The 24704-nt window shown below is 45.7% G+C and overlaps 2 protein-coding genes across 2 annotated transcripts; both read left to right on the top strand.

The window, feature by feature from the left end:
• The first annotated feature begins 4303 nt into the window (after positions 1-4303).
• Positions 4304-13318, top strand: LOC106564308 (lipopolysaccharide-induced tumor necrosis factor-alpha factor homolog). Its single transcript, XM_014130346.3, has 5 exons — positions 4304-4427; positions 6892-7061; positions 7546-7620; positions 12660-12810; positions 12970-13318. The coding sequence occupies exons 2-5, from the start codon at positions 6917-6919 to the stop codon at positions 13073-13075; spliced, it is 477 nt and encodes a 158-aa protein (XP_013985821.2). The 5' UTR covers positions 4304-4427; positions 6892-6916; the 3' UTR covers positions 13076-13318.
• A 5883-nt stretch (positions 13319-19201) lies between these two features.
• Positions 19202-24479, top strand: LOC106564306 (G-protein coupled receptor family C group 5 member B). The gene is made up of 4 exons (XM_014130343.3): positions 19202-19760; positions 20551-21664; positions 21920-22032; positions 22711-24479. The coding sequence occupies exons 2-4, from the start codon at positions 20551-20553 to the stop codon at positions 22753-22755; spliced, it is 1272 nt and encodes a 423-aa protein (XP_013985818.1). The 5' UTR covers positions 19202-19760; the 3' UTR covers positions 22756-24479.
• The last annotated feature ends 225 nt before the right edge of the window (positions 24480-24704 follow it).

Below are 24704 nucleotides of genomic sequence, written 5' to 3' on the forward strand. Positions count from 1 at the left end.
GAGATGTTTGTTTCCGTCAGCGCGATGCGTGAAGAAACCAGGTGGTTGTACCGACTCTGATAACGTATCCCGAGTGAGCCATGTTTCCGTGAAACAGAGAATGTTACAATCTCTGTCTCTCTGGAAGGCAACCCTTGCTCGGATTTCGTCTACCTCGTCAAGAGACTGGACATTGGCGAGTAGTATACTCGGGAGTGGTGAGTGATGTGCCCGTCTACGGAGCCTGACCAGAAGACCGCTCCGTCTGCCCCTTCTGCAGTGCGCCGTTGTTTTGGGTCGCCTACTGGGATCAGATTTATTGTCCTGGGTGGTGGTCCAAACAGAGGATCCGCTTTGGGAAAGTCGTATTTCTGGTCGTAATGTTGGTGAGTTGACGTTGCTCTTATATCCAATAGTTCCTCCCGACTGTATGTAGTTTAAACCTAAGATTACCTGGAGTAACAGTGTAAGAAATAATACGTAAAAAAACAAAATACTGCATAGTTTCCTAAGATCGCGAAGCGAGGCAACCATCTCTGTCGGCGCCAAAAAAACACGTGTGTGCCAGGCGCACAGGAATACACACACACAGTTTACAGGAATACACACACACAGGTTACAGGAATACACACACACACAGGTTACAGGAACACACACACACAGGTTACATGAATACACACACACAGGTTACAGGAATAATCACACACAGGTTACAGGAATACACACACACACACAGGTTAGAGGAATACACACACACAGGTTACAGGAATAATCACACACAGGTTACAGGAACACACACACAGGTTACAGGAATAATCACACACAGGTTACAGGAACACACACACACACACACACACACACACACACAGGTTACAGGAACACACACACACAGGTTACAGGAACACACACACACAGGTTACAGGAATACACACACACAGGTTACAGGAATACACACACACACAGGTTACAGGAACACACACCCACAGGTTACATGAATACACACACACAGGTTACAGGAATAATCACACACAGGTTACAGGAACACACACACACAGGTTAGAGGAATACACACACACAGGTTACAGGAATAATCACACACAGGTTACAGGAACACACACACACAGGTTACAGGAATAATCACACACAGGTTACAGGAATAATCACACACAGGTTACATGAATACACACACACTGAATCTCCATCTCTCTCTCTATCTGTCTCTGTCCCTCTCTCTCGCTCTCTCTCTAGGTGCTGGCCATGCTGTTTGATTCCGTTCTGTGTTGACTCCTGTATGGACGCAGAACACCGCTGCCCCAACTGCAGGAGAGTGATCCACATCCACAAACGCATGTGAACAGACCAAGATGAGACACCTGCCACAAAGTGATCCATATCTACAAACCTACTGTATATTTGAACAGACCTAGTCACAACCCACTGACAGTTCAGACAGACAGTTCATCCATATCAGAAAGACAATAGTCTACTGTCTCTCTGAAATGACCACAGCAGGGCAGCTTCCTCTACTGTCTCTCTGAAATGACCACAGCAGGGCAGCTTCCTCTACTGTCTCTCTGAAATGACCACAGCAGGGCAGCTTCCTCTACTCTCTCACTGAAATGACCACAGCAGGACAGCTTCCTCTACTGTCTCTCTGAAATGACTACAGCAGAGCAGCTTCCTCTACTGTCTCTCTGAAATGACTACAGCAGGACAGCTTCCTCTACTGTCTCTCTGAAATGACTACAGCAGGACAGCTTCCTCTACTGTCTCTGAAATGACTACAGCAGGACAGCTTCCTCTCTGTCAATGGGAATGTGTGACAGGGTATTCTTCACCATATGGGGAGGCTGCAAGGTAAAAATTAACTATATCGTAAAAATTCATGAAACCAAAAATGTGCTTTTTGGTCTTAATTTAAGGTGAGGCATTAGGCTTAGCAGTGTGGTTATATTTGATGACTTTGTGGCTGTGCTACTGATTGTAAACAGATCGCATTGTTCTTTGCAATGAATAAAGGTCAAGTTTATTGATTGGTTGTTTGCTTTAAATGATTGATGAGTAACAAGGATTTGAATCATCTCAATAATGACTTAGACTTTTGAGATGATCATGGTTATTGTATTCTTTCAGAAACACACTCACACATTCCACACACCACACACCACCTACCACACACACACATTCCACACACCACACACACGCACGCACGCAAGCACACACACACCACCCCCTCTTCACTAATCTGTCTGCACTCGAACCCTTTAGTCACTAAAGCTTAGTGAGTCAGAGGTCTCTGGTCTGAGGTCAGTTTCCTGTTCCCTGGCATACTGGCCGTTGTCTCACAGTCAAATCAATATAGATTTGCAGATATTACCACAGGTGCAGCGAAATGCTTGTGTTTCTAGCTCCAACAGTGCAGTAATATCTAGCAATACAAAACAATACACACAAAAACCACAAAGTTGAAAGAAAGAAATGAAGAAATATCAGAATGAGCAACGTCAAAGTCCAGGACATACACTGCCTTCAGAAAGTATTCACACCCCTTGACTTTTTCCACATTTTGTTGTGTTACAAAGTGGGATTAAAAGGGATTTAATTATCGTTATTGATACACACAAGAAACTGATGAGCGTGAAAAACCCAGCAGTGTTGCAGTTCTTGACACACTCAAACCGGTGTGCCTGGCACCTACTACCATACCCTGTTCAAAGGCACTTAAATGTTTTGTCTCGCCCATCCACCCTCTGAAGGGCACACATATACAATCCATGTCTCAATTGTCTCAAGGTTTAAAAATCTTTTTTTTAACCTGTCTCCTCCACTTTGTTAGGTTCTAATTCTCAGAGAAAAAACTCAGACATTTATGAAAGCTTAACCAAGTTTATTACCCAGAGGGTCGATACAGCTGCATTCAGACAAAGACATGGTTTCCCCTGTGGTAGTATTCATACCCCCCTTTGGGTGGAGTCTCCTCCTCATCTCTAAACAGTGCATCGTTATTTCTAGTCAGGGAGCTGAGTGATCTGGGCCTTCAACTGTTCCTCCCCTTATCAGTACTGCCACATGCCATCGTGTTCCCTGCACTCAGCCCCTCCCAAGCTTCACTATGGCATCCCTCGTGTCTCTTTTCTAACTAATGTTCCTATAATTCTGAGTATAACAATGTTCCAAGCTTAACCCCAAAACCAACACCTTCGTCTACACTGATTAAATTGGATTCAACAGGAGAACATCAATTAGGGATCATAGCTTTCACCTGGTCAGTCTATGTCATGGAAAGAGCAGGTGTTCTTAATGTTTTGTACACTCAGTATGGGTTAAACAGTATGTAAACATGTAAAAGTGTTCAATGAGTCTATGTACATAGTGCCGCAGTCTCTAAGGTTCAGGGCAGGGCAGGTAACTGGGTGCAGGGGTGACTGTTAATCAGTCTGATGGCCTTGAGCTAGAAGCTGTTTATAAAGTTTCTCAGTCCCAGCTTCGATGCACCTGTACTGTCTCCGTCTTCTAGATGGTAGAGGGGTGTACAGGCCGTGGCTCGTTTGGAGCAACTTAGAAATTTGACGTTTGGAGAAACGTTGATAAACGTCAGAGGCTGAAGTCCAATTGGTAAAACTGTGAGATCTTGTTGAGATCAAAGCTGAATGTCTGCAAGATTACATAATGTCAGCATTCTACATAACACAACCCAATATAATAGCCTAGTATAAAGTTGCTGTAAGACAGAAAATACCACCTCATTTCCTATGAGATTTTAGGGTGATATTGCTCGCAGTTCTCTCATGCGGCCAGAACTCAACAGCGCACGCCACTCGGAAAAATACGTGCTTTAATTGAAACTCAACACAGGTATGCTACAGTTTGTTAAAACCATCTTCTTTAAAATGTGCTCACTGTACATAATTCAAAACAACACTGTACAACTCAACAAGATCTAAATACAGATCCCTGTTTTTCCATCAGGCTTGTGTAGCTCATCATCACTATTCAGTCACTTCAGATGAAGTTATTACCTTATCTGCCTGACACCTCCCTAGCAGCTTAGCCTGCCCCCCTCTCTCTATTGCTCAGTTCAATTCTTTATTGGCATGGGAAACATATGATAACATTGCCAAAGCAAGTGAAGTAGATAATAATCAAAAGTGAAATAAACAATACAAATTAACAGTAAACATTACACTCACAAAAGTTCCAAAACAATAAAGACATTTCAAATGTCATATTATGTGCAAATAGTTAAAGTCTGTGTTTGTGTGTGTCTTCCTCTCTCTATCACACTCTCTCTCTCTTCCTCTCTCTCTTCCTCAGTGCTTCAGTTTCTCTCTCTCTCTCTCTCTCTCTCTCTCTCTCTCTCTCTCTCTCCAGTTTCTTTGTCCCTTGAGGGAGTAGCAGCTCTTATCTTTAGCTCCACAGTACATTGTCTCCTCCAGGATTCCAGACAGGTAAGGGACTGTCGCTCTGCTCCTGGCTGGGAAAGGGTGCTCTGAGCTGGGGTAATGTGGGCTGGGGTAATGTGAGCTGGGATAGGGTGTTTGAGCTGGGGTAAGGTGGGTTGGGATAGGGTGTTCTGAGCTGGGGTAATGTGGGCTGGGATAGGGTGTTCTGAGCTGGGGTAATGTGGGCTGGGATAGGGTGTTCTGAGCTGGGGTAATGTGGGCTGGGATAGGGTGTTCTGAGCTGGGGTAATGTGGGCTGGGATAGGGTGTTCTGGGGTAAGGTGGGCAGTTTTTCTTCAGCTTGTGTGTGTGTGTGTGTGTGTGTGTGTGTGTGTGTGTGTGTGTGTGTGTGTGTGTGTGTGTGTGTGTGTGTGTGTGTGTGTGTGTGTGTATGTGTATTCTGCATTTGTGCTTGTCTGAAAGAAAAGAGAACAGTAGGCAAGTTAGTTAAGAACTAATTCTTATTTACAATGGCGGCCATTCCAGATGACATACTGCACTGTGTAATACAGCTGATTCCAGATGACATACTGCACTGTGTAATACAGCTGATTCCAGATGACATACTGCAATGTATAATACAGCTGATTCCAGATGACATACTGTACTGTGTAATACAGCTGATTCCAGATGACATACTGCACTGTGTAATACAGCTGATTCCAGATGACATACTGCACTGTGTAATACAGCTGATTCCAGATGACATACTGTACTGTGTAATACAGCTGATTCCAGATGACATACTGCAATGTATAATACAGCTGATTCCAGATGACATACTGTACTGTGTAATACAGCTGATTCCAGATGACATACTGCACTGTGTAATACAGCTGATTCCAGATGACATACTGCACTGTGTAATACAGCTGATTCCAGATGACATACTGTACTGTGTAATACAGCTGATTCCAGATGACATACTGCACTGTGCAATACAGCTGATTCCAGATGACATACTGCACTGTGTAATACAGCTGATTCCAGATGACATACTGTACTGTGTAATACAGCTGATTCCAGATGACATACTGCACTGTGCAATACAGCTGATTCCAGGTGACATTCTGCACTGTGTAATACAGCTGATTCCAGATGACATACTGCACTGTGCAATACAGCTGATTCCAGATGACATGCTGTACTGTGTAATACAGCTGATTCCAGATGACATACTGCAATGTATAATACAGCTGATTCCAGATTACATACTGTACTGTGTAATACAGCTGATTCCAGATGACATACTGCAATGTATAATACAGCTGATTCCAGATGACATACTGTACTGTGTAATACAGCTGATTCCAGATGACATACTGCAATGTATAATACAGCTGATTCCAGATGACATACTGTACTGTGTAATACAGCTGATTCCAGATGACATACTGCACTGTGGTTGCCTATGACTGACTACAGTTTCTCGAAACTCCTTCTGATTGGTCCATAATATGGCATTTGAAACTGTATTTAGTATTGTCAGCTGATGTGTCATTGTGGAGTGACGCTTAAAGTTTTCTAACTAACTTTAACTGTTGATCATTGAATAGTACATTGCAAATTAACTGATTTTGAACATGGACCAAGTTTATGTTTTCTCTGCAAGACAAGTGTTACGTTCTGGGGATGTTAACTTTAAGGACGGAGTGCCCTTATTTGGTTCTGATTATGAGCTGGGTACGTCATGTGATGTTTGCTGAAGGTTTATTAGTAATAGTGCTGTCATAAATGACGCTCACTGGGAGAATCTCAATTGCATGCTCCTCGCGTCGTCTCTCCTCACCTCCTTCTCAAAACCCATTGGAGGAGAATGAGGAGAGGAGAGGAGAGAGCAGAGAGAGTAGAGAGGACCCCATTGAGATTCTGACACTGTGTTCGCTATCTCCCTCTCTCTGCTCCCTTTATCTCTCACTCTCTCCCACCTGTCTTCTCTTTTTCCCCGACCCCTCTCTCTCAATTCAATTCAATGGGCTTTATTGGCATTGCTAATGCAAGTGAAGTAGATAATTAACAAAAGAGAAATAAATGTGCAAATGGTTAAAGTACAAAAGGGAAAATGAATAAACATGGGTTGTATTTACAATGGTGTTTGTTCTTCACTGGTTGCCCCCCCCTCGCTCTCCCTCTTCCCCTCTCTTTCTCACTCCCTCCTTTCTCCCCTCAGCTCTCCCTATCTCTCTCTCTCTCTCTCTCTTCCACCTCTTATCTTTTTCCCCTACCTCTCTCTCTTCCCCCACCTCTCTCCCCCCCTCTCTTTCTCACTCCCTCACCCCCTCCTCTCTCAACTCTGCCCCCCCAATATATCTCTCCCCCTCCTCTCTCAACTCTGCCCCCCCAATATATCTCTCCCCCTCCTCTCTCAACTCTGCCCCCTCCCCAATATATCTCTCCCCCTCCTCTCTCTCTCTCAAACGCTTCCGCATGAAATTATTAAGTTGTCTTAACCTGGATGTCTTCAACCTAGGGCGACACTCCCCTACCCCGACAGTATGGAGAATGGTCAGCAGTATAGAAGTCAGTATGGATCCCCCCAGCATATCCCAGCTCCCTCCTACCCCGGCCCCCCAGCGGCCTACGGCGTACAGGGAGGTGACAAGGGTGGAGCCTACCCCCCTCAGCCTGGCTTCCAGGGAGGTGAGAGACCAGATCTACACTGATACTCTTAGGGACAGTTTAAGCTCTAGAATAAAGAGCTATTTCAATAGAGATTCTCCATTGAGCATGCTTTTCAGACCAGGACTAGGTTTATTCTGTGTCCAGGAAACCAGCCCTTACTCTTTATGTAAATTAAAATGTTACTGGACAGCAACTCCCTTCAATAGTGTTTTCATTAAGCGTTTTGGAAGTGTGTCACGATAGCCATAGATGTCATGAGCATCATTGTTAAGGGCTGGCCAACCACTCTGTATCCCTGGGTTTGTGTCCCCATAATGCTGGCCAACCACTCTGTATCCCTGGGTTTGTGGTCCCATAATGCTGGCCAACCATTCTGTATCCCTGGGTTTGTGTTCCCATAATGCTGTCCAACCACTCTGTATCCCTGTGTGGTGGTACATTATGCAAGATGGTTTCTGTTTAATTAATTTATTGATGTATTTATCTATCCCTTATTTATCAGGGCCCCAACCCAGCATGTACCCACCACCTCCCCAATACGACATGGGCATGGCACAACCTACAAATCCCCCTGGGGGTGAGTCCACACACACACACACACACACACACACACACACACACACACACACACACACACACACACACACACACACACACACACACACACACACACACACACACACACACACACACACACACACACACACACAGTGACGTGATTATTTAATCAAAATAGCTGTTATGAAAAGCCAAATTAAAAATGAAATTATATTTTCAATAATTTTTCTAAATTCTCACAATATCAAAAGTTATTTGTCTGATGATTCGGGGTTACAGCTCCTTCCGACCAGCAGACTGTAGACACAACGTTGTGAAGACAGAGTCACGGTTTCGACGGCTAGCTAGCGAGTTTGTGAGTGAAGTAAACAAAGCCAGGTTAACTGTGCCAGATGCACACAAGTGTTGAGTAGTGCAGACATTTTTGCTAATTTATTGAAAATGAAATACAGAAATGTCACTTTTACATAAGTATTCACACCCCTGAGTCAATACATGTTAGAATCACATTTGGCAGCAATTACAGCTGTGAGTCTTTCTGGGTAAGTCTCTAAGAGCTTTGCTCACCTGGATTGTACAATATTTGTCTATTATTCTTTTTTTTTTAAACATACAAAGAAATTCAGAAATAACTTATTTACATAAGTATTCACACTGCTTTGCTATGATACTCCAAATTGAGCTCAGGTATATCCAATTTCATTTGATCATCCTTGGGATGTCAATACAACTTGATTGGAGTCCACCAGTGCCCAATTCAATTGTTTGGACATGATTTAGAAAGAAACACACCTGTTGACAGAAACTGTACCATGAAGTCCAAGGAACAGTCTGTGGATCTCTGAGATAGAATTGTGATGAGGCATATATCTGGGAAAGGGTATAAAATAATTTCTAGAATGTTGAAAGTTTCCATGAGCACAGTGGTCTCCATCATTGAGAAATAGAAAAATATGGAAATACCCAGACTCTGCCTAGAGCTGACTATCCGACAAAACTGAGCAGGCAAGAAGGACCTTGGTCATGGAGGTGACCAAAAACCCAATGACCACTCTGACAGAACTATAGAGTTCTTTGGTTGAGATGGGAGAACCTGCCAGAAGGACAACAGTCTCTACAGCACTTCACCAATCTGGGCTTTATGGGAGAGTGGCCAGACGGAAGCCACTCCTGAGAAAAGGCACATGATAGCACGTCTGGAGTTTGCAAAAAGGCACGCGAAAGACTGAGAACATGAGGTAAAAGATTCTGTGGTCTAATGAGACAAAAATGAAACTCTTTGGCCTGAATGCAAAGTGCTATGTCTTAGAAAAAACAAGCACAGCTCATCACCCATCTAACAGCATCCCTACCGTGAAGCATGGTGGTGGCAGCATAATGCGATGGGGATGCTTTTCAGTGGCAGGGACTGGGAGACTGGTAAGGATAGAGGGAACAATTAACGAACTTGGAAAATTAAAAGAGACTGAAGTGCAAATTCAGGTGGACCAATCAGTTTGACCACACTTCTGCAAAAGCCCACCAAGTGCCGTTCGCACTACAACAGACGGTCGAGGCAGAGCTCGACAGGCTCCAGACCACTGGAATACTCTAACCAATCTCTTACTTTGCGTGGGCTGCCCTCATTGTCCCAGTAATGAAGCCTGATGGAAATATCAGGATTTGTGGAGATTACAAGCTAACCGCCAATGTAGCTTCCAGGCTGGACCAGTACCCACTGCCAACGATAGAGGAGCTATTCACAAAGCTATTTGGTGGGACATGCTTTTCCAAGCTGCCAATGTCTCACTCATACCAGCAGTTGGTGCTGGCTGAAGAATCCTGCAAAGTGGCTAGAATTAACACCGACAAGGGGCTGTTTCAGTACACATGCCCTCTGTTTAGTGTCTCCTCTGCCTGAGTGATCTGTCAAAGCACAATGGAGAATCTGTTACACTACTGTATATATGGAGGATATCCTTATCACCGGTGTCATGGAGGAAGACCACCAACAAAAATAAACTTGAAAGATTAGTGTCAAGACTGGAGAGCGCAGGGCTTCTCCTGAAGAAATCAAAGTCTGTTTTCCTGTCCCTGAAGTGGAGTACTTGGGGCACAAAGTCCCTGCCAAAGGGTTTCAAACTCTGGACAATCAGAAGCCCCAGAACCCAAGGATATGAGTGACCTATGGGCCTACCTTGCGAAGTTAAACTACTATGGCCACTTTCTTCCTAACCTGGCCTCTGTCCTAACCCCACTGCAATAAATCTTACAAGTATGCGCATGGACGCCACATCAACATCCAAACGGAACATAAGCCCATGTTAGGGCTCCTTGGTGAGCTGAAGAACATACACCCATCCGCCTCCGGACGACTCCAAAGACCCTCATGTTAGCTCAATACCAATATGAGTTGCTGTACAGACCAGGCCCCTCCATCGCCAATGCTGATGGTCTCAGCAAGCTGCCACTTCCAGACATGCCCAAAGACCTCACATGTCCCCCTGGATTGGTGTGCTTGCTGAAACAGCTCCAATAGACCATCGCCAACTGAAGAAATGTACTGTAAGAGACCCTCTTCTCTCCAACATCAGCCGCTTAGTCCAGGAGCAATGGCGTGTCCACTGTCCTGATTGGACAAAGTGGTGGAAGAGCAGGTGCAGTCTTGTGCTACTTGCCAGCAGGTATGAAATGCTCCAGCACAAGGGTCCCATAAGCCCTTGGGTGTGGCCTGGAAAACCCTTGACTTGCATTCACATTGACTATGCAGGGCCTTTCCTTGGGGAGATGTTCTTGTTGGCTGTGGATGCTCACTCAAAATGGCTTGAAGTTTTCCCAGTCCACACTGCAAACTCAGCAACAACAACTGAGCATCTCAGGGAAGTATTCAGTACTCGTGGTCTTTCCCATACTGTCACATCAGACAATGCAGCCATCTTTATGAGTGGCAACCAATGGTATTCGCCACATTACCTCCACCTCTAGCACTCTTTCATGAATGGCTTAGTGGAGAGGGCCTATCCAGACAATGAAAAGAGCCTTGGAAAAAGCAGCAGGAGGCACACTGAAAACCAGAGTTTCCCCCATCCCTGGCAGCCTACCGCTGTACACCACAACCGGGATGTCTCCAGCTAAGATTATGTTTGGCCACCCTGTTCGGACCAGGTGTCAGCACAAGAGTTCTCCGCAGTCAGAACGGATGGCTACCAACAGGAAAAAACACCAAATCCACCAGGTCGCTGGAGGCCGGATCGCCCGTCCGGGTCAGAGACTTCTCAAGGAATGACAAATGAACACCAGGAGTGGTGGTCACCACTACAGCTCCTCTCTTATACAGAGTGGATGTTGCTGAGAAGGTGGTGAGGTGGCGCCACATGGTTCATCTGCTGGCGAGGGGGGAAGGTGCCCAGGCAGCCTCAGATCGTCCTCCCATCTGGGACGATGATGGAGCGGCAGTGGAGCAGCCCCAGATACCCGTCCCAGCCCCAGATATCCGTCCCACAGGCAGCTCAAGTGCCTGTTGTGAGGTAGGCAGAGGCAGCCCTTGTCCAATGCTCAGATAGAGCCAGCAAACCCCCAGAAAGATTGAACTTATGGTTAGTTACTGGGCAGTACACTTCTGGGCCATTCCTACCAGAACTGGTTAGTTCCCCCTTTTGACTCTGATTAAAAATATATCCCCCCTGGTTTCCGTTCCCTTGGTTAAGTATGTTGGGACTATGGGCGGAGGGACGTGGTCACCTGAGTTATGGGTTAGTTCTATAGGGAGTTGCCGATGTGGCCGTAAGGGACTCAACGCTGTAAAACAGGAAATAAAGCAGTTCAGATTTACCTTGAGAGGGAGTCAATGAGCCTACCATTGAGTCTGGTCAAGTTTATAATAGGCTTCATCAATGTTTATTTTTTAGTATTATCTTTGGTAATAGCCTGTGCTCAACCACTGACCTCACCGCACATCACACACACACACCACACACACACACACACACACACACACACACACACACACACACACACACACACACACACACACACACACACACACACACACACACACACACACACACACACACACACACACACACACTGAAGAAAACTAACTTAATGGGTTCCTTAATTAGTTGTTCCCAGTTCCCCAGGTGGAGAGAAAGTGAACAGCTGTACACACAGGGTGTTGGCTAGATCTCCTGACTTTACCAACACCTGGCCTTAGCAACCCCTCTGACAGGACATAAGGTAGTCGTGGTGCTAGTTTCTAATCATCGACATATGTGGAGGTGTAGAGCAAAAAAAAATAAACGGTTAAAAAATGTTGTAGTAGCAGTTCTATCAAGTATTACTATAGAGGGTACACCATCCTAAGGGGTTCTATATGGTCCTGTCCTGTCCAGTTCTATCAAGTATTACTATAGAGGGTACACCATCCTAAGGGGTTCTATATGGTCCTGTCCTGTCCAGTTCTATCAAGTATTACTATAGAGGGTACACCATCCTAAGGGGTTCTATATGGTCCTGTCCTGTCCAGTTCTATCAAGTATTACTATAGTATTACTCTATCCTAAGGGGTTATATATGTTCCCTTACAGTCCTGTCCAGTATTACAACAGTAGTACTCCATCCTAAGGGGTTCTATATGGTCCTCTCCAGTCCTATTCAACCCTATCCAGTTATATCTGATTCTATCTGGTTCTGGCCAGTATTTCCTCCCCCCTTCCCTCTGCAGTAACCCAGGTGGTGGATCTGTCCTATTCTATCCCGCTCTGACCAGTTCTAACCAGTATCTTCCTCCCTCTGCAGTAACCCAGGTGGTGGATCTGTCCTGTTCTATCCGGTTCTGACCAGTTTTATCTGGTTATAACCAGTATCTTCCTCCCTCTGCAGTAACCCAGGTGGTGGTTCTGTCCTATTCTATCCCGTTCTGACCAGTTCTAACCAGTATCTTCCTCCCTCTGCAATAACCCAGGTGGTGGATCTGTCCTATTCTATCCGGTTCTGAGCAGTTCTATCCTGTTCTGACCAGTTCTATCCTGTTCTGACCAGTTTTATCTGGTTCTAACCAGTATTCTCCTCCGTCTGCAGTAACCAAGGTGGTGGTGATGCAGCAGCCGCTGCCTAGAGACGTACCCGGCCAGATGACGTGTCCCCACTGTCAGGTCCAGGTTCTGACAGAGACCACACACACCACTGGACTGCTCACCTGGCTCATCTGTGGAGTCCTCTTCTGCTTCCTGTGAGTTGACACACACACGTGCCGACACACACACACACACACGTACATACAGGAATAAACACACACATAGTATTTGTAGCTTTTTTTCTCTCACACACACACTGAATATCCTCTCTCTCTCGCTCTCTCTCTTTGTCCCCCCCCCCCCTCTCTCTCTAGGTGCATGATATTCTCTTGCATTCCGTTCTGTGTTGACTCCTGTAAGGACGTAGAACACCGCTGCCCCAACTGCAAGACAGTGATCTACATCCACAAACGCATGTGAACAGACCTAGACCAGACACCTGCCACAAAGTGATCCACACGCACAACTAGCCCAACCCCGGCCCACAGACACTTCTGCCACAAAGTGATTCTTACCTATATTAATCTATTCCAGTAGTGTTGATCCTCTTAGGGAAACTGCAAACCCAGTTTAATGCACCAGGATTGGAAAGACAATGGGCTACTGTCTGTCGCTGAAATCACTACTGCAGTACCAGCTTTTCATCTACTGGGAATGTGTGACAGGGTATTATTATAGTCATAATTTATTATATCGTAAAAATTCATGAAAACAAAATGTGCTTCTTGGTCTTCATTTCAGGTTAAGGTTAGGTATTATGGTCAGCAGTGTGGTTATATTTGATGACTTTGTGGCTGTGCCAGCTAGTGACCCCTCCACAGAGCTGCCTCCAGGGCAAGATTCATGACAATAAATGCCAACCTGCCCCTAATTAGGGGGAACAGGTTAAAGAGTAGACAGCCATACAAATGTACGTGCAAAGACCACGTTTAATAGGTTTTTATACTAATTGTAATGACGTTTTTCAATTAAAACAGATTGTATTGTTCTTTGCAATGAATAAAGGTCAAGTTTATTGATTGGTTGTTTGCTTTAAATGATTGATGAGTAACAAGGATTTGAATCATCTCAATAATGACTTAGACTTTCGAGATGATCATGGTTATTGTATTCTTTCAGAAACACACTCACACATTCCACACACACACATTCCACATGGTGGTGCTATTCCACATGAACCACACCACCTCCAAACCACCTGTAGTGGTGTTAATGATGTGCTGGATTGGACTGGACTGATCTGGGCCTGTGTTCACTAAGAGTCTCAGAGTAGAAGAGCTGGACTGGACTGATCTGGGCCTGTATTCACTAAGAGTCTCAGAGTAGAAGAGCTGGACTGGACTAATCTGGGCCTGTATTCACTAAGAGTCTCAGAGTAGAAGAGCTGGACTGGACTGATCTGGGCCTGTATTCACTAAGACTCTCAGAGTAGAAGAGCTGGACTGGACTAATCTGGGCCTGTATTCACTAAGAGTCTCAGAGTAGAAGAGCTGGACTGGACTAATCTGGGCCTGTATTCACTAAGAGTCTCAGAGTAGAAGAGCTGGACTGGACTGATCTGGGCCTGTATTCACTAAGAGTCTCAGAGTAGAAGAGCTGGACTGGACTGATCTGGGCCTGTATTCACTAAGAGTCTCAGAGTAGAAGAGCTGGACTGGACTGATCTGGGCCTGTATTCACTAAGAGTCTCAGAGTAGAAGAGCTGGACTGGACTGATCTGGGCCTGTATTCACTAAGAGTCTCAGAGTAGAAGAGCTGGACTGGACTGATCTGGGCCTGTATTCACTAAGAGTCTCAGAGTAGAAGAGCTGGACTGGACTGATCTGGGCCTGTATTCACTAAGAGTCTCAGAGTAGAAGAGCTGGACTGGACTGATCTGGGCCTGTATTCACTAAGAGTCTCAGAGTAGAAGAGCTGGACTGGACTGATCTGGGCCTGTATTCACTAAGAGTCTCAGAGTAGAAGAGCTGGACTGGACTGATCTGGGTCTGTATTCACTAAGAGTCTCAGAGTAGAAGAGCTGGACTGGACTGATCTGGGCCTGTATTCACTAAGAGTCTCAGAGTAGAAGAGCTGGACTGGACTTATCTGGGCCTGTATTCAGTAAGAGTCTCAGAGTAGAAGAGCTGGACTGGACTGATCTGGGCCTGTATTCACTAAGAGTCTCAGAGTCCATGTAATGTTATTCATGATGATCTTAAAGTCCAAACTGATCCTAGATCATCAGTGCTTTATGAATACTGGCCCTTATCTATATGGTGCTGAAAGGTTCTCTGGCTGGAGAGATAGAGAGAGAGACAGAGAAAGAGAGAGAAGGGAGGAGCAGAGAGAGAGAGAGAGAGAGAGAGAGAGAGAAGGAAGGCACAGCAAGAGAGCAGAGAGAGAGATGGATGGAGAGAAAGAAAGAGATAAATATATAGAGAGAGAAAGAGAGGGAGAGAGAGAGTTATGTATATGGACAAATGATTCACTTCCTGTACTAACTGTTTACAAGTTACTTTAACATCTCAAAACAGCCAATCACTAGTAAGTAAGTGGTTGAGGAGAGGTCAGACAGGAGAGGATGACCTCAGAATGACCCACAATGACCTTTGACCTAGAGTAATGTCCAAGGTATTTAGCCCCTCTACACACGCACACCTACTATACTGTGTGTGTGTGTGTGTGTGTGTGTGTGTGTGTGTGTGTGTGTGTGTGTGTGTGTGTGTGTGTGTGTGTGTGTGTGTGTGTGGTTGTGTGTACTGGTGTGTGCGTATGGGGGGCTCGATCAAAACGTCAACCTCCCAGCTTTACAAAAAATAGACAGGAGAAAGAGTGGATGAATGGAATGAAATCGAGGGAGAGAAGAAGGGATGGAGTGAGGGGGAAGGGAGGATTATGGGATGTCCCATACTTCACAACCGCAGGGTAATGACGAGGTAATCACCAAGCCAGCACTCTACTCCTTCATAATCATTATCCTCTCTCACTCTGTCTGAGACTCTCTCTCTCTCCCCATCTCCCTCTCTCTCTCGCTCTCTCTCCCCATCTCGCTCTCGCTCTCTCTCTCCCAATCTCCCTCTCACTCTCTCTCCCACTCCCTCCCTCTCTCTGTCCCTCTCCCCCGCCCTCTCTCTCCCCCCTCTCTCACACCCTCTCTCCCCCCTCGCTCTCTCTCCCCCTCTTTCTCTCTCTCTCCCGCTCTCTCCCCTTTGCTCAGAGGTCGACATCGTTCACACCTGTTGCATGGTGCTTATATCCCGATTTGCAATTTGTTGAACTGTTTAAGTGTTGTTAACTGACACACATAGTCATTGAAATTGACTGATTGATTTTTGGCTCACTACACCTTTACACATCGCTACACATTGGAGTTGAGTTACACAAACGCAAAGTGCTTTGAGTTTGAGAAAGACCCAACACTGTATAAAGCCATATCAGTCCATTCACCCAGAGCTCTCCTGCTCAGACCTACTCAGGGACGGATTGGCCACATGGCAATTCTGGCAAATGCCAGATGGGCAGGTCCATCTGTAGCCTAGTGGGCCGGTCTGGATAGTTTTTTCTTCTTCTGCAGAATGACCATTATTTGGCTTATAATGGGGGCTTCAAGGGAAAAAAAGGCCCGGTCTCGGGGGCCCAGAGGAACAAAATGGGCCAGTGTGGGGGCCCAGAGGAACAAAATGGGCCGAAATACCTGGGACAATTTGTGGTCCGTCACTGGCCCCATTCATTCAGGTCATCATGTTGTTACTAGGCTAGTTGAGACATTATTAGACACACTAATCTGCACTACTGACGTGTGTGTGTGTGTGTGTGTGTGTGTGTGTGTGTGTGTGTGTGTGTGTGTGTGTGTGTGTGAGCTACTGGAGATGATGACAGGAACCTTCTATGTTTAGCCTCTATTACTGGCATCTATTAAGAACTCTATTGTCTATTCATTAAGATCACTGCTCCTAACTACTCTCTCAGTACAGTACATGGGCTGTATTAATAAACAGTCTCAGGGTAGGAGTGCTGATCTAGGACCAGGTAACGACTCTCTCAGTACAGTACAGTGTCTGTACTAATAAACAGTCTCAGGGTAGGAGTGCTGATCTTGGACCAGTTAACGACTCTCTCAGTACAGTACAGGGTCTGTACTAATAAACAGTCTCAGGGTAGGAGTGCTGATCTTGGACCAGTTAACGACTCTCTCAGTACAGTACAGGGTCTGTACTAATAAACAGTCTCAGGGTAGGAGGGCTGATCTAGGACCAGGTAACGACTCTCTCAGTACAGTACAGGGTCTGCACTAATTTTTATTTATTTCACATTTATTTAACCAGGTAGGCCATTTACAACTGCGACCTGGCCAAGATAAAGCAAGGCAGTGCGACACAAACAACACAGAGTTACACATGGGATAAACAAACATACAGTCAATAACACAATAGAAAAATCTATATACAGTGTGTGCAAATGTAGTAAGATTGGGGAGGTAAGGCAATAAATAGGCCATAGTGGCGAAATAATTACAATTTAGCATTAACACTGGAGTGATAGATGTGCAGAAGATGATGTGCAAGTAGAGATACTGGGGTGCAAAGGAGAAGAAAAATATATAATATGGGGATGAGGTAGTTGGGTGGGCTATTTACAGATGGGCTATGTACAGGTGCAATGACCAGTAAGCTGCTCTGACAGCTGATGCTTATAGTTAGTGAGGGAGATATAAGTCTCCAGCTTCAGTGATTTTTGCAATTTGTTCTAGTCACTGGCAGCAGAGAACTGGAAAGAAAGGCGGCCAAAGCAGCAGTTGGCTTTGGGGATGACCAGTGAGATATACCTGCTTGAGTGCGTGCTATGGTGACCAGCGAGCTGAGATAAGGCAGGGCTTTACCTAGCAAAGACTTATAGATGACCTGGAGCCAGTGGGTTTGGCGACGAATATGAAGCGAGGGCCAGCCAACAAGAGCATACAGGCCGCAGTGGTGGGTAGTATATGGGGCTTTGGTGACGGATGGCACTGTGATAGACTGCATCCAATTTGCTGAGTAGAGTGTTGGAGGCTATTTTGTAAATGACATCGCCGAAGTAGAGGATCGGTAGGATAGTCAGTTTTACTAGGGTAAGTTTGGCAGCATAAGTGAAGGAGGCTTTGTTGCGAAATAGGAAGCCGATAAATAAATAAAGAGTCTCAGGGTGAGTCCTGATCTAGAATCAGGTAACGACTCTCTCAGTACAGTACAGTGTCTGTACTAATAAAGAGTCTAAGGGTAGGAGTCCTGATCTAGAATCAGGTAAATACTCTCTCAGTACAGTACAGTACATGGTCTGTACTAATAAAGAGTCTCAGGGTAGGAGTCCTGATCTAGGATCAGGTCCCCCATGTCCATGTAATCTTATTCACGCACACACACGCACGCACCCACACACACACACACACACACACACAGAGTGGGGATTACCCCCATGTCAGTATAAGGAGAAAGCAGCATGCGGCTGAGTCATGGATTTTCTCTGTTACGTGACATCCTGTCTCAGTCCCCAAATGGCACCCTATTCCCTATGTAGTGCACTAGGGCCCATAGGACTCTGGTTTAAAGTAGTGCACTACACAGGGAATAGGGTGACATTTTGGACCAAGACACTCACTAAACTAAGGAGACAGCGGTTACGTGGACCTGACACTCAGGACTCTTCTCCTTCTCTCCTCCTCTCTTCCTCTTCTCCTCTTCTCCTCCTCCTCTCCTCTCAGCATACCTGCTCTAGCTGCCTTCTGGTTTCCCCCTTTGATTTGATTCTTCTGAAGATGTTTCACCTTGTATTGAATATAGGTCTCTGTTATAGGTTTCTGCTAAGAGGCTTTACCGTGCACCCTATATAGCGCACTACTTTTGCTGTCCTTGAAACCTTCCGCCAGGAGGAGACAGTCGGGAGGGAAGAGGACAAGAAAGTGGGGACGGATTATTCCACTATTAATATGGGATTGTAACGGTTGATTGATTGAATGAATGTATTTGGGGGTGGCAGGTGGCCTAGCGGTTAAGAGCATTGGACCAGTAACCAAAAGGTTGTTAGTTAGAATCCCTGAGATGACTAGGTGACAAATCTGCCAATGTGCCCTTGAGCAAGTCACTTAACCCTAATTGCTCCTGTATGTCGCTCTGGATAAGAGCATCTGCTAAATGACTAACATGTCAAATGTAAACCATTTAAAGTTGAAAGCTGCTACATTTGTAAGGAACCAACATTAAAGGCCGGTCTGATTATATACTTTATTATTGCATTGTGAAAGTGATAGAGAAGTTGAGGAATCTCTGGATACTGAACTGTTGACCTCTGCATGGAGGAAGACCAGTGTAAATGCACTTCTGACAGTGGGTGAGCAGAGGAGAGCAGTGCTTGGAAGTAGCATTGCAGCATCCCTGTGAGCCTCAAGTCGACAGCTGCAACCAAGTTGCTGTTTACATCCCCCGCAGATTTAGAGAGAGAGAGAGAGAGAGAGAGAGAGAGAGAGAGAGAGAGAGAGAGAGAGAGAGAGAGAGAGAGAGAGAGAGAGAGAGAGAGAGAGAGAGAGAGAGAGAGAGAGAGAGAGAGAGAGAGAGAGAGAGAGAGAACTTTTAGTCAGGTTTGTTATATTTGGCTATGTGGGGGAGTGAAGTCAAGCGTGCCCCTGACACTTTTTTGGAGTGCTCATAGCGCGCTGTATCATTGCCAAAACAATGATGTGATATAACGTGATACCATGGGAAAATAATGGAAACGCTCCAGAGAGATGCTACAGACAGGAGTGAATTTAACGGACATAATAACCGTCACAGCTCGCGCCACCTGGGACCGGATGGAATACAAACGGAATAGTCAACGAGTGACTCACCTTTTATACAGTCCGTTATTTATGGTGAGCGTGCGATCTGCTGTGCGCACAGCTCGCCAACACGTCAGATAACGGTCACCTTGTAGTCGCCTGTAAATGAAGAAGATCTTAAATGAGTCTGCTGAACAAACGTCGTTGAACTAACAAGATGAATTATAAGTTTTGGATATCGACTATGTGGGACTAGAGATGTGACCTCTTTATTTTTACCAAGTCATGAAAGTTATTAAGTAACCTAACGGAACATTCAACTAATCTCTCAAGGTGAGTTCAGTTCACAATAATTGAACAAATTAATATTTCAAGGATTACTATGCAGAATACGTTTATGGATTATTGTTGTTTTTGGTGTCAGATGTAAAGACTGATTGCTTAATTACAACTTTTTGATGGTCCCTATCGTAGCCCCGCCCCGGGCCATGACACTTTAAAAAAAAGTGTTTTCTTACAATGTTGAACTGTGTGTGTCTGTGTGTTTGTGTGTGTGCGTGTACTTGTCACTCAGCCTGTGTTGTGAAAACCCAGCGCTATGTAGGCCAACCCACTTGGCTGCTCGTTACTATGGGAACCGTGGCCCTGGCTGGCACAGGCTGAGTGGGCTGCTGAGGGCCATGCTGTGTGTGTGTGTGTGTGTGTGTGTGTGTGTGTGTGTGTGTGTGTGTGTGTGTGTGTGTGTGTGTGTGTGTGTGTGTGTGTGTGTGTGTGTGTGTGTGTGTGTGTGTGTGTGTGTGTGTGCATGTGCATGTCAGTGTGTGTGTGTGTGTGTGTGTGTGTGTGTGTGTGTGTGTGTGTGTGAGAGCTTCCAAGCAGTTAGAGATAGAGAAAGGACATTACATAATAATGATATATTTGTGAAATGAAAGATGTACCAGGAACAGTTAGTTCCCTCTAGCAGAAACTCATTCCACAGTCTCTTGTGGTCCAGCACTGAATGAACAAGTGATAGCAAGAGACAGGCCATTTTGGTGCTGTGTTGTTGACATGATTCAGTAACAACGTTTTGCTTCTCTCTCCCTCCCTCTTCTTCTTCTTCATTTCTCTCTCTCCATCTCAGATGGCCCTCAGTCCCGTCCTTCTCTTTCTCCTCTCTCTGATTGGCTGCGGCCACTCCCAGGATGACATCATCGACCCCGGCCGGGCCCCTCCCCCTCCTCTGGGTTGCGGTGTAAACGTGGACCCCCTCTACCGGACGTTGTGTGACCTGGAGTCTGTGTGGGGGGTGGTGTTGGAGGCCGTGGCCTGTGGTGGAGCCATCACCTCCCTGGTTCTCTCCGTGGTTCTCCTAGCCAAGCGCCACTCCATCCTTGACCCAGATCGGCGCTCCGGCCTGGGTCCTCTTCTCCTCCTGCTGGCCTCCCTCTTGGTTCTCTTCTCCCTGTCCCTGGTCTTCCTGGTGGGGCGTAACGAGGCCCTGTGTGTGGTCCGCCGGGTCCTCTGGGGCCCCCTGTTTGCCCTGTGCTTCTCCTGCCTCCTGGCCCAGGCGGTGCGGTTGAAGAGGCTGGTGTCTGGAAAGTCTAGCCCCAAAGGGAGCTCCCTGGCTGGGCTTGGCATGGCCCTGGCCCTGGTCCAGGGGATTATCTCTGGAGAGTGGCTGCTGCTGACAGTGGTGAGGGAGGGCCACGGGGCCTGCGACTACCCACCGTTAGACTTTGCCCTGGTTTGCAGCTACGCCCTGGGGCTGCTCCTGATGGCGCTTGGCCTCTCCCTGGCTGTGGTGCTGTGTGGAGGGGAAGGGGGAGAGGACGAGGCAGAGGAGGGGAGTGACGGAGGGTGCGAGCGGCGTTGGAAGTGCAACGCCGTATGGCTCTTCCTGTCCTGCCTGGCGTCCCTGTTGCTATGGGTCTCCTGGCTTGTGCTCTATCTCTATGGCGACGCGGCGTTGAGGGGGGCGTGGTCGGGTGGTGGAGAAGGGCGGCGACCGGACTGGGATGAGCCGGCGTTGGCAGTTGCCTTGGTGGCGCAAGGTTGGATCATCCTGTTATTTCACGCTATCCCAGAAGCCCACCTGTGTCTGAGGGACCCGCCGGTCCCCAGCCAGCAGGACTACTTTGACACCAGCCAGCCCCTGCAGCCCTGCTTCCAACAGGAGGTGCCATTACCTACACACACCCTCACACACAGGCCCTACGCAGATAACCAGACCTACTCTATCGAGGAACACAGCGCAGGTACACTGTGTGTGTGTGTGTGTGTGTGTGTGTGTGTGTGTGTGTGTGTGTGTGTGTGTGTGTGTGTGTGGTGTGTGTGTGTGTGTGTGTGTGTTGGTTGTGTGAAAGGCTATGTGTGGGTTTATGCAAATGTTTGTGAATATGCAAAAGATTTAAGTCTAAATAGAAGGATTGTCTACAGAAAAAAACGAACTAACGATTAATTAGTAGCATCCACTTGATTTGTGTTTGCTCTCTCCCTGGGTCGAGTCTCAGCACTGAGAGGTGGGTCGTACCATAACGGACATGGGGGGATGCGTCCTGGGATCCCCTTCAGAGGCCACATGTACCAGCCCACTGAGATGGCCCTGGTGATGAACGGAGGAACGGTTAGTGTGCCTTATCTCACACACACAAACGCACAACACCCATGTTCATATTATATTTAAGCAATAAGACCCGAGGGGGTGTGGTATATGGCCAATATACCACAGCTAAGGGCTGTTCTTAGGAACGGCGCAACGCGGAGTGCCTGGATACAGACCTTAGCCGTGGAATATTGGCCATATACCACAAACCCCCAAGGTGCCTTATTGCTATTATAAACTGGTTACCAACGTAATTAGATCAGTGAAAATACATGTTTTGTCATACCCGTGGTATACGGTCTAATATACCCTGGCTGTCAGCCAATCAGCATTCAGGGCTCAAACCACCCAGTTTATAATATAATATTATATTATTACATATTAAATCAACTACCTCTTACCCCAGTACACTGACTCGGTACTCATTCTATATAGCCTGTATATAACATCGTTACTGTTATTTTATTGTCTTAATATTTAATTTTTATCTATTTGCAAATGTTCTTACTTTTTAACTGCATTGTTGGGAAAGGGTTCATAAGTAAACATTTCATGGTAAAGTCTACACTTGTTGTATTCGGCGCATGTGACAAATAACATTTGATTTGATTTAACACATACACGCCCCCCCCCCCCACACGCCCCACACGCACACACACACACACACACACACCCTAACCACTTGTCTGTCTGTAACAGATGCCTACCGCTCCGGTGAACTACACAGGGAGACAGCTGTGGTGAGAGGGGAACCTTGAAACCGGTCTCCATGGCAACACGGCATATTATGGTGCCGGAATGCTCCGGAATGTTTCCAATGTCATTCATAACCCCATCAATGCCTCTACCTCACCTCACCACTGACTGTACAAAGCACTGCAACAAGGAATTTACCCCTAGCCACAGATCTAGCATCAGCTCACACTAACTTTTTATACACTTTGGTCATTGAGAGGAAAAGGGAAAAACTGATTTGAGATCAGTGCTCACAAGAAATGTCATTCCAGGATTGACTGCACGAGATTCAGAGATGGGTAACAAAGACATTGCCTGCCCCTTCTTAACCCATGCAGACTGGAATATATCCCCAATGATGATGATGAACGTCAAGCTCGCTCAGTGAACAGTTATCGGCTGCGTCCCAAATGGCACCGGCTCGGGTCAAAAGTAGTGCACTACATAGGAATAGAGTTCCATTTGGGATACAGTGATACAGACTTCTGTTTTTTTTTTAATTATATTTTTAGCTTTTCTGTTTTGTTGTTTTAAAAAGGGGGAAAAAAGCCTATATGACACACCAGGTACAGCAGAACAGCGGTCAGTCCCAAATAGAACTCTATTGCCTATAAAGTGCACTACTGTTGGCCAGAGCCGTATGGTTCTGGTTCTGGTTGAACCACTGCATTATAAGGAATAGGGTTCCATTCTGGAGGCATTCAGTATTTATGTCAATTCCATCCATCCACCGTGCTCACTGCCCACTCATGTTCTCTACAGACTCTGTGTGACGCATCTCAAATGGCATTCTATTTCCTATTTAGTGCACTAACTTTGACCAGGATCCAAAGGGTTCTAAAGTAGTGCACTATGTAGAGAATGGGGTGCCATTTGGGATACGGAACACGAGAGTTGCTCCTATTGATGATGATTATGACTCTATTAGATGTGTTGGGACACGTAAACACATTTTTTTTCTAAGACTCTCAGCTTTGTGTTTGGTCCACCGGAGTTGTTGTGATGAAGCACTTTATTAAGTTAATCTCTGCTGTCACTATTTGGGATATAACGTTCGTGTGACATATTTCTATGGTGAATGTTATGATGGTGAAATTGAATTTATTATTGGTGTCACAAATGAGTACTGTATTTTTTTGGTGTGGTTCTATGTAATCAGTAGTTTTGTTATGGGGTTGTTGTAACACATTTTGAGAGTTTTTAACAGGGAGTGCAATATCAGTATGATTATATGGCAGAATATACAGTATATGAATTAATGGTAGGATCTGCACCTCATACTAACGTTATATATTTCAGAGACTTCTTCTTTGCTCTTTGCTTGTTTTATCGCCCATCACCAGCACAGTGATGCACCCCCTTGTCCTTGATTGGACTAATCTGCTGCCTCTTAATCCCTATGGTGCTCTAACCTTGGAATAACCCATTTAGGGAAACTGATAGGGGGGATTGGTATTAGTGGCTTTACTCTGACCAGTCGTGTACTCCTGTATAAGGCTATTATATTATCATCCTATGTCCTGATACAGAGGAGGGCTTGGTTGCATGTCTCTTAAACACAATTCTCACACAAACTCAATTAAATAAAATATAGATGAAACTGTTTGGATCGACACATTATTGAGGTGTCTGTAGAAGGCTTTGTAGCATGCAAATTTGAAGGCAGAAACATTTCTATATTAAACTGTTTGGAAGGTTTATTTTGCTTCTATCTAAAATGACAGATTGTTTGCGTTTTAACATGATATACCTTGCAGCAGCCGTGCTGTCTTGGTAATAATAGTATGTAGCATGGAAAGCTTAAAACAGAAAAGGTTCCAAACCTTGTAGCCTTAGGGCTTATATCTATCTCTGGTAAAAGCCACTGGCATGGTAAGTGACTGTCATGAGCTGACCGTTCTAATAAGCTACAGGCTTTGCTAGGGGGCATCCTGAATGGCATCCTGGTCAAAAGTAGT

This window comes from Salmo salar, chromosome 12 (assembly GCF_965601325.2).
Source record: "Salmo salar chromosome 12, fSalSal1, whole genome shotgun sequence".
NCBI classification, from domain to species: Eukaryota; Metazoa; Chordata; class Actinopteri; order Salmoniformes; family Salmonidae; genus Salmo; species Salmo salar.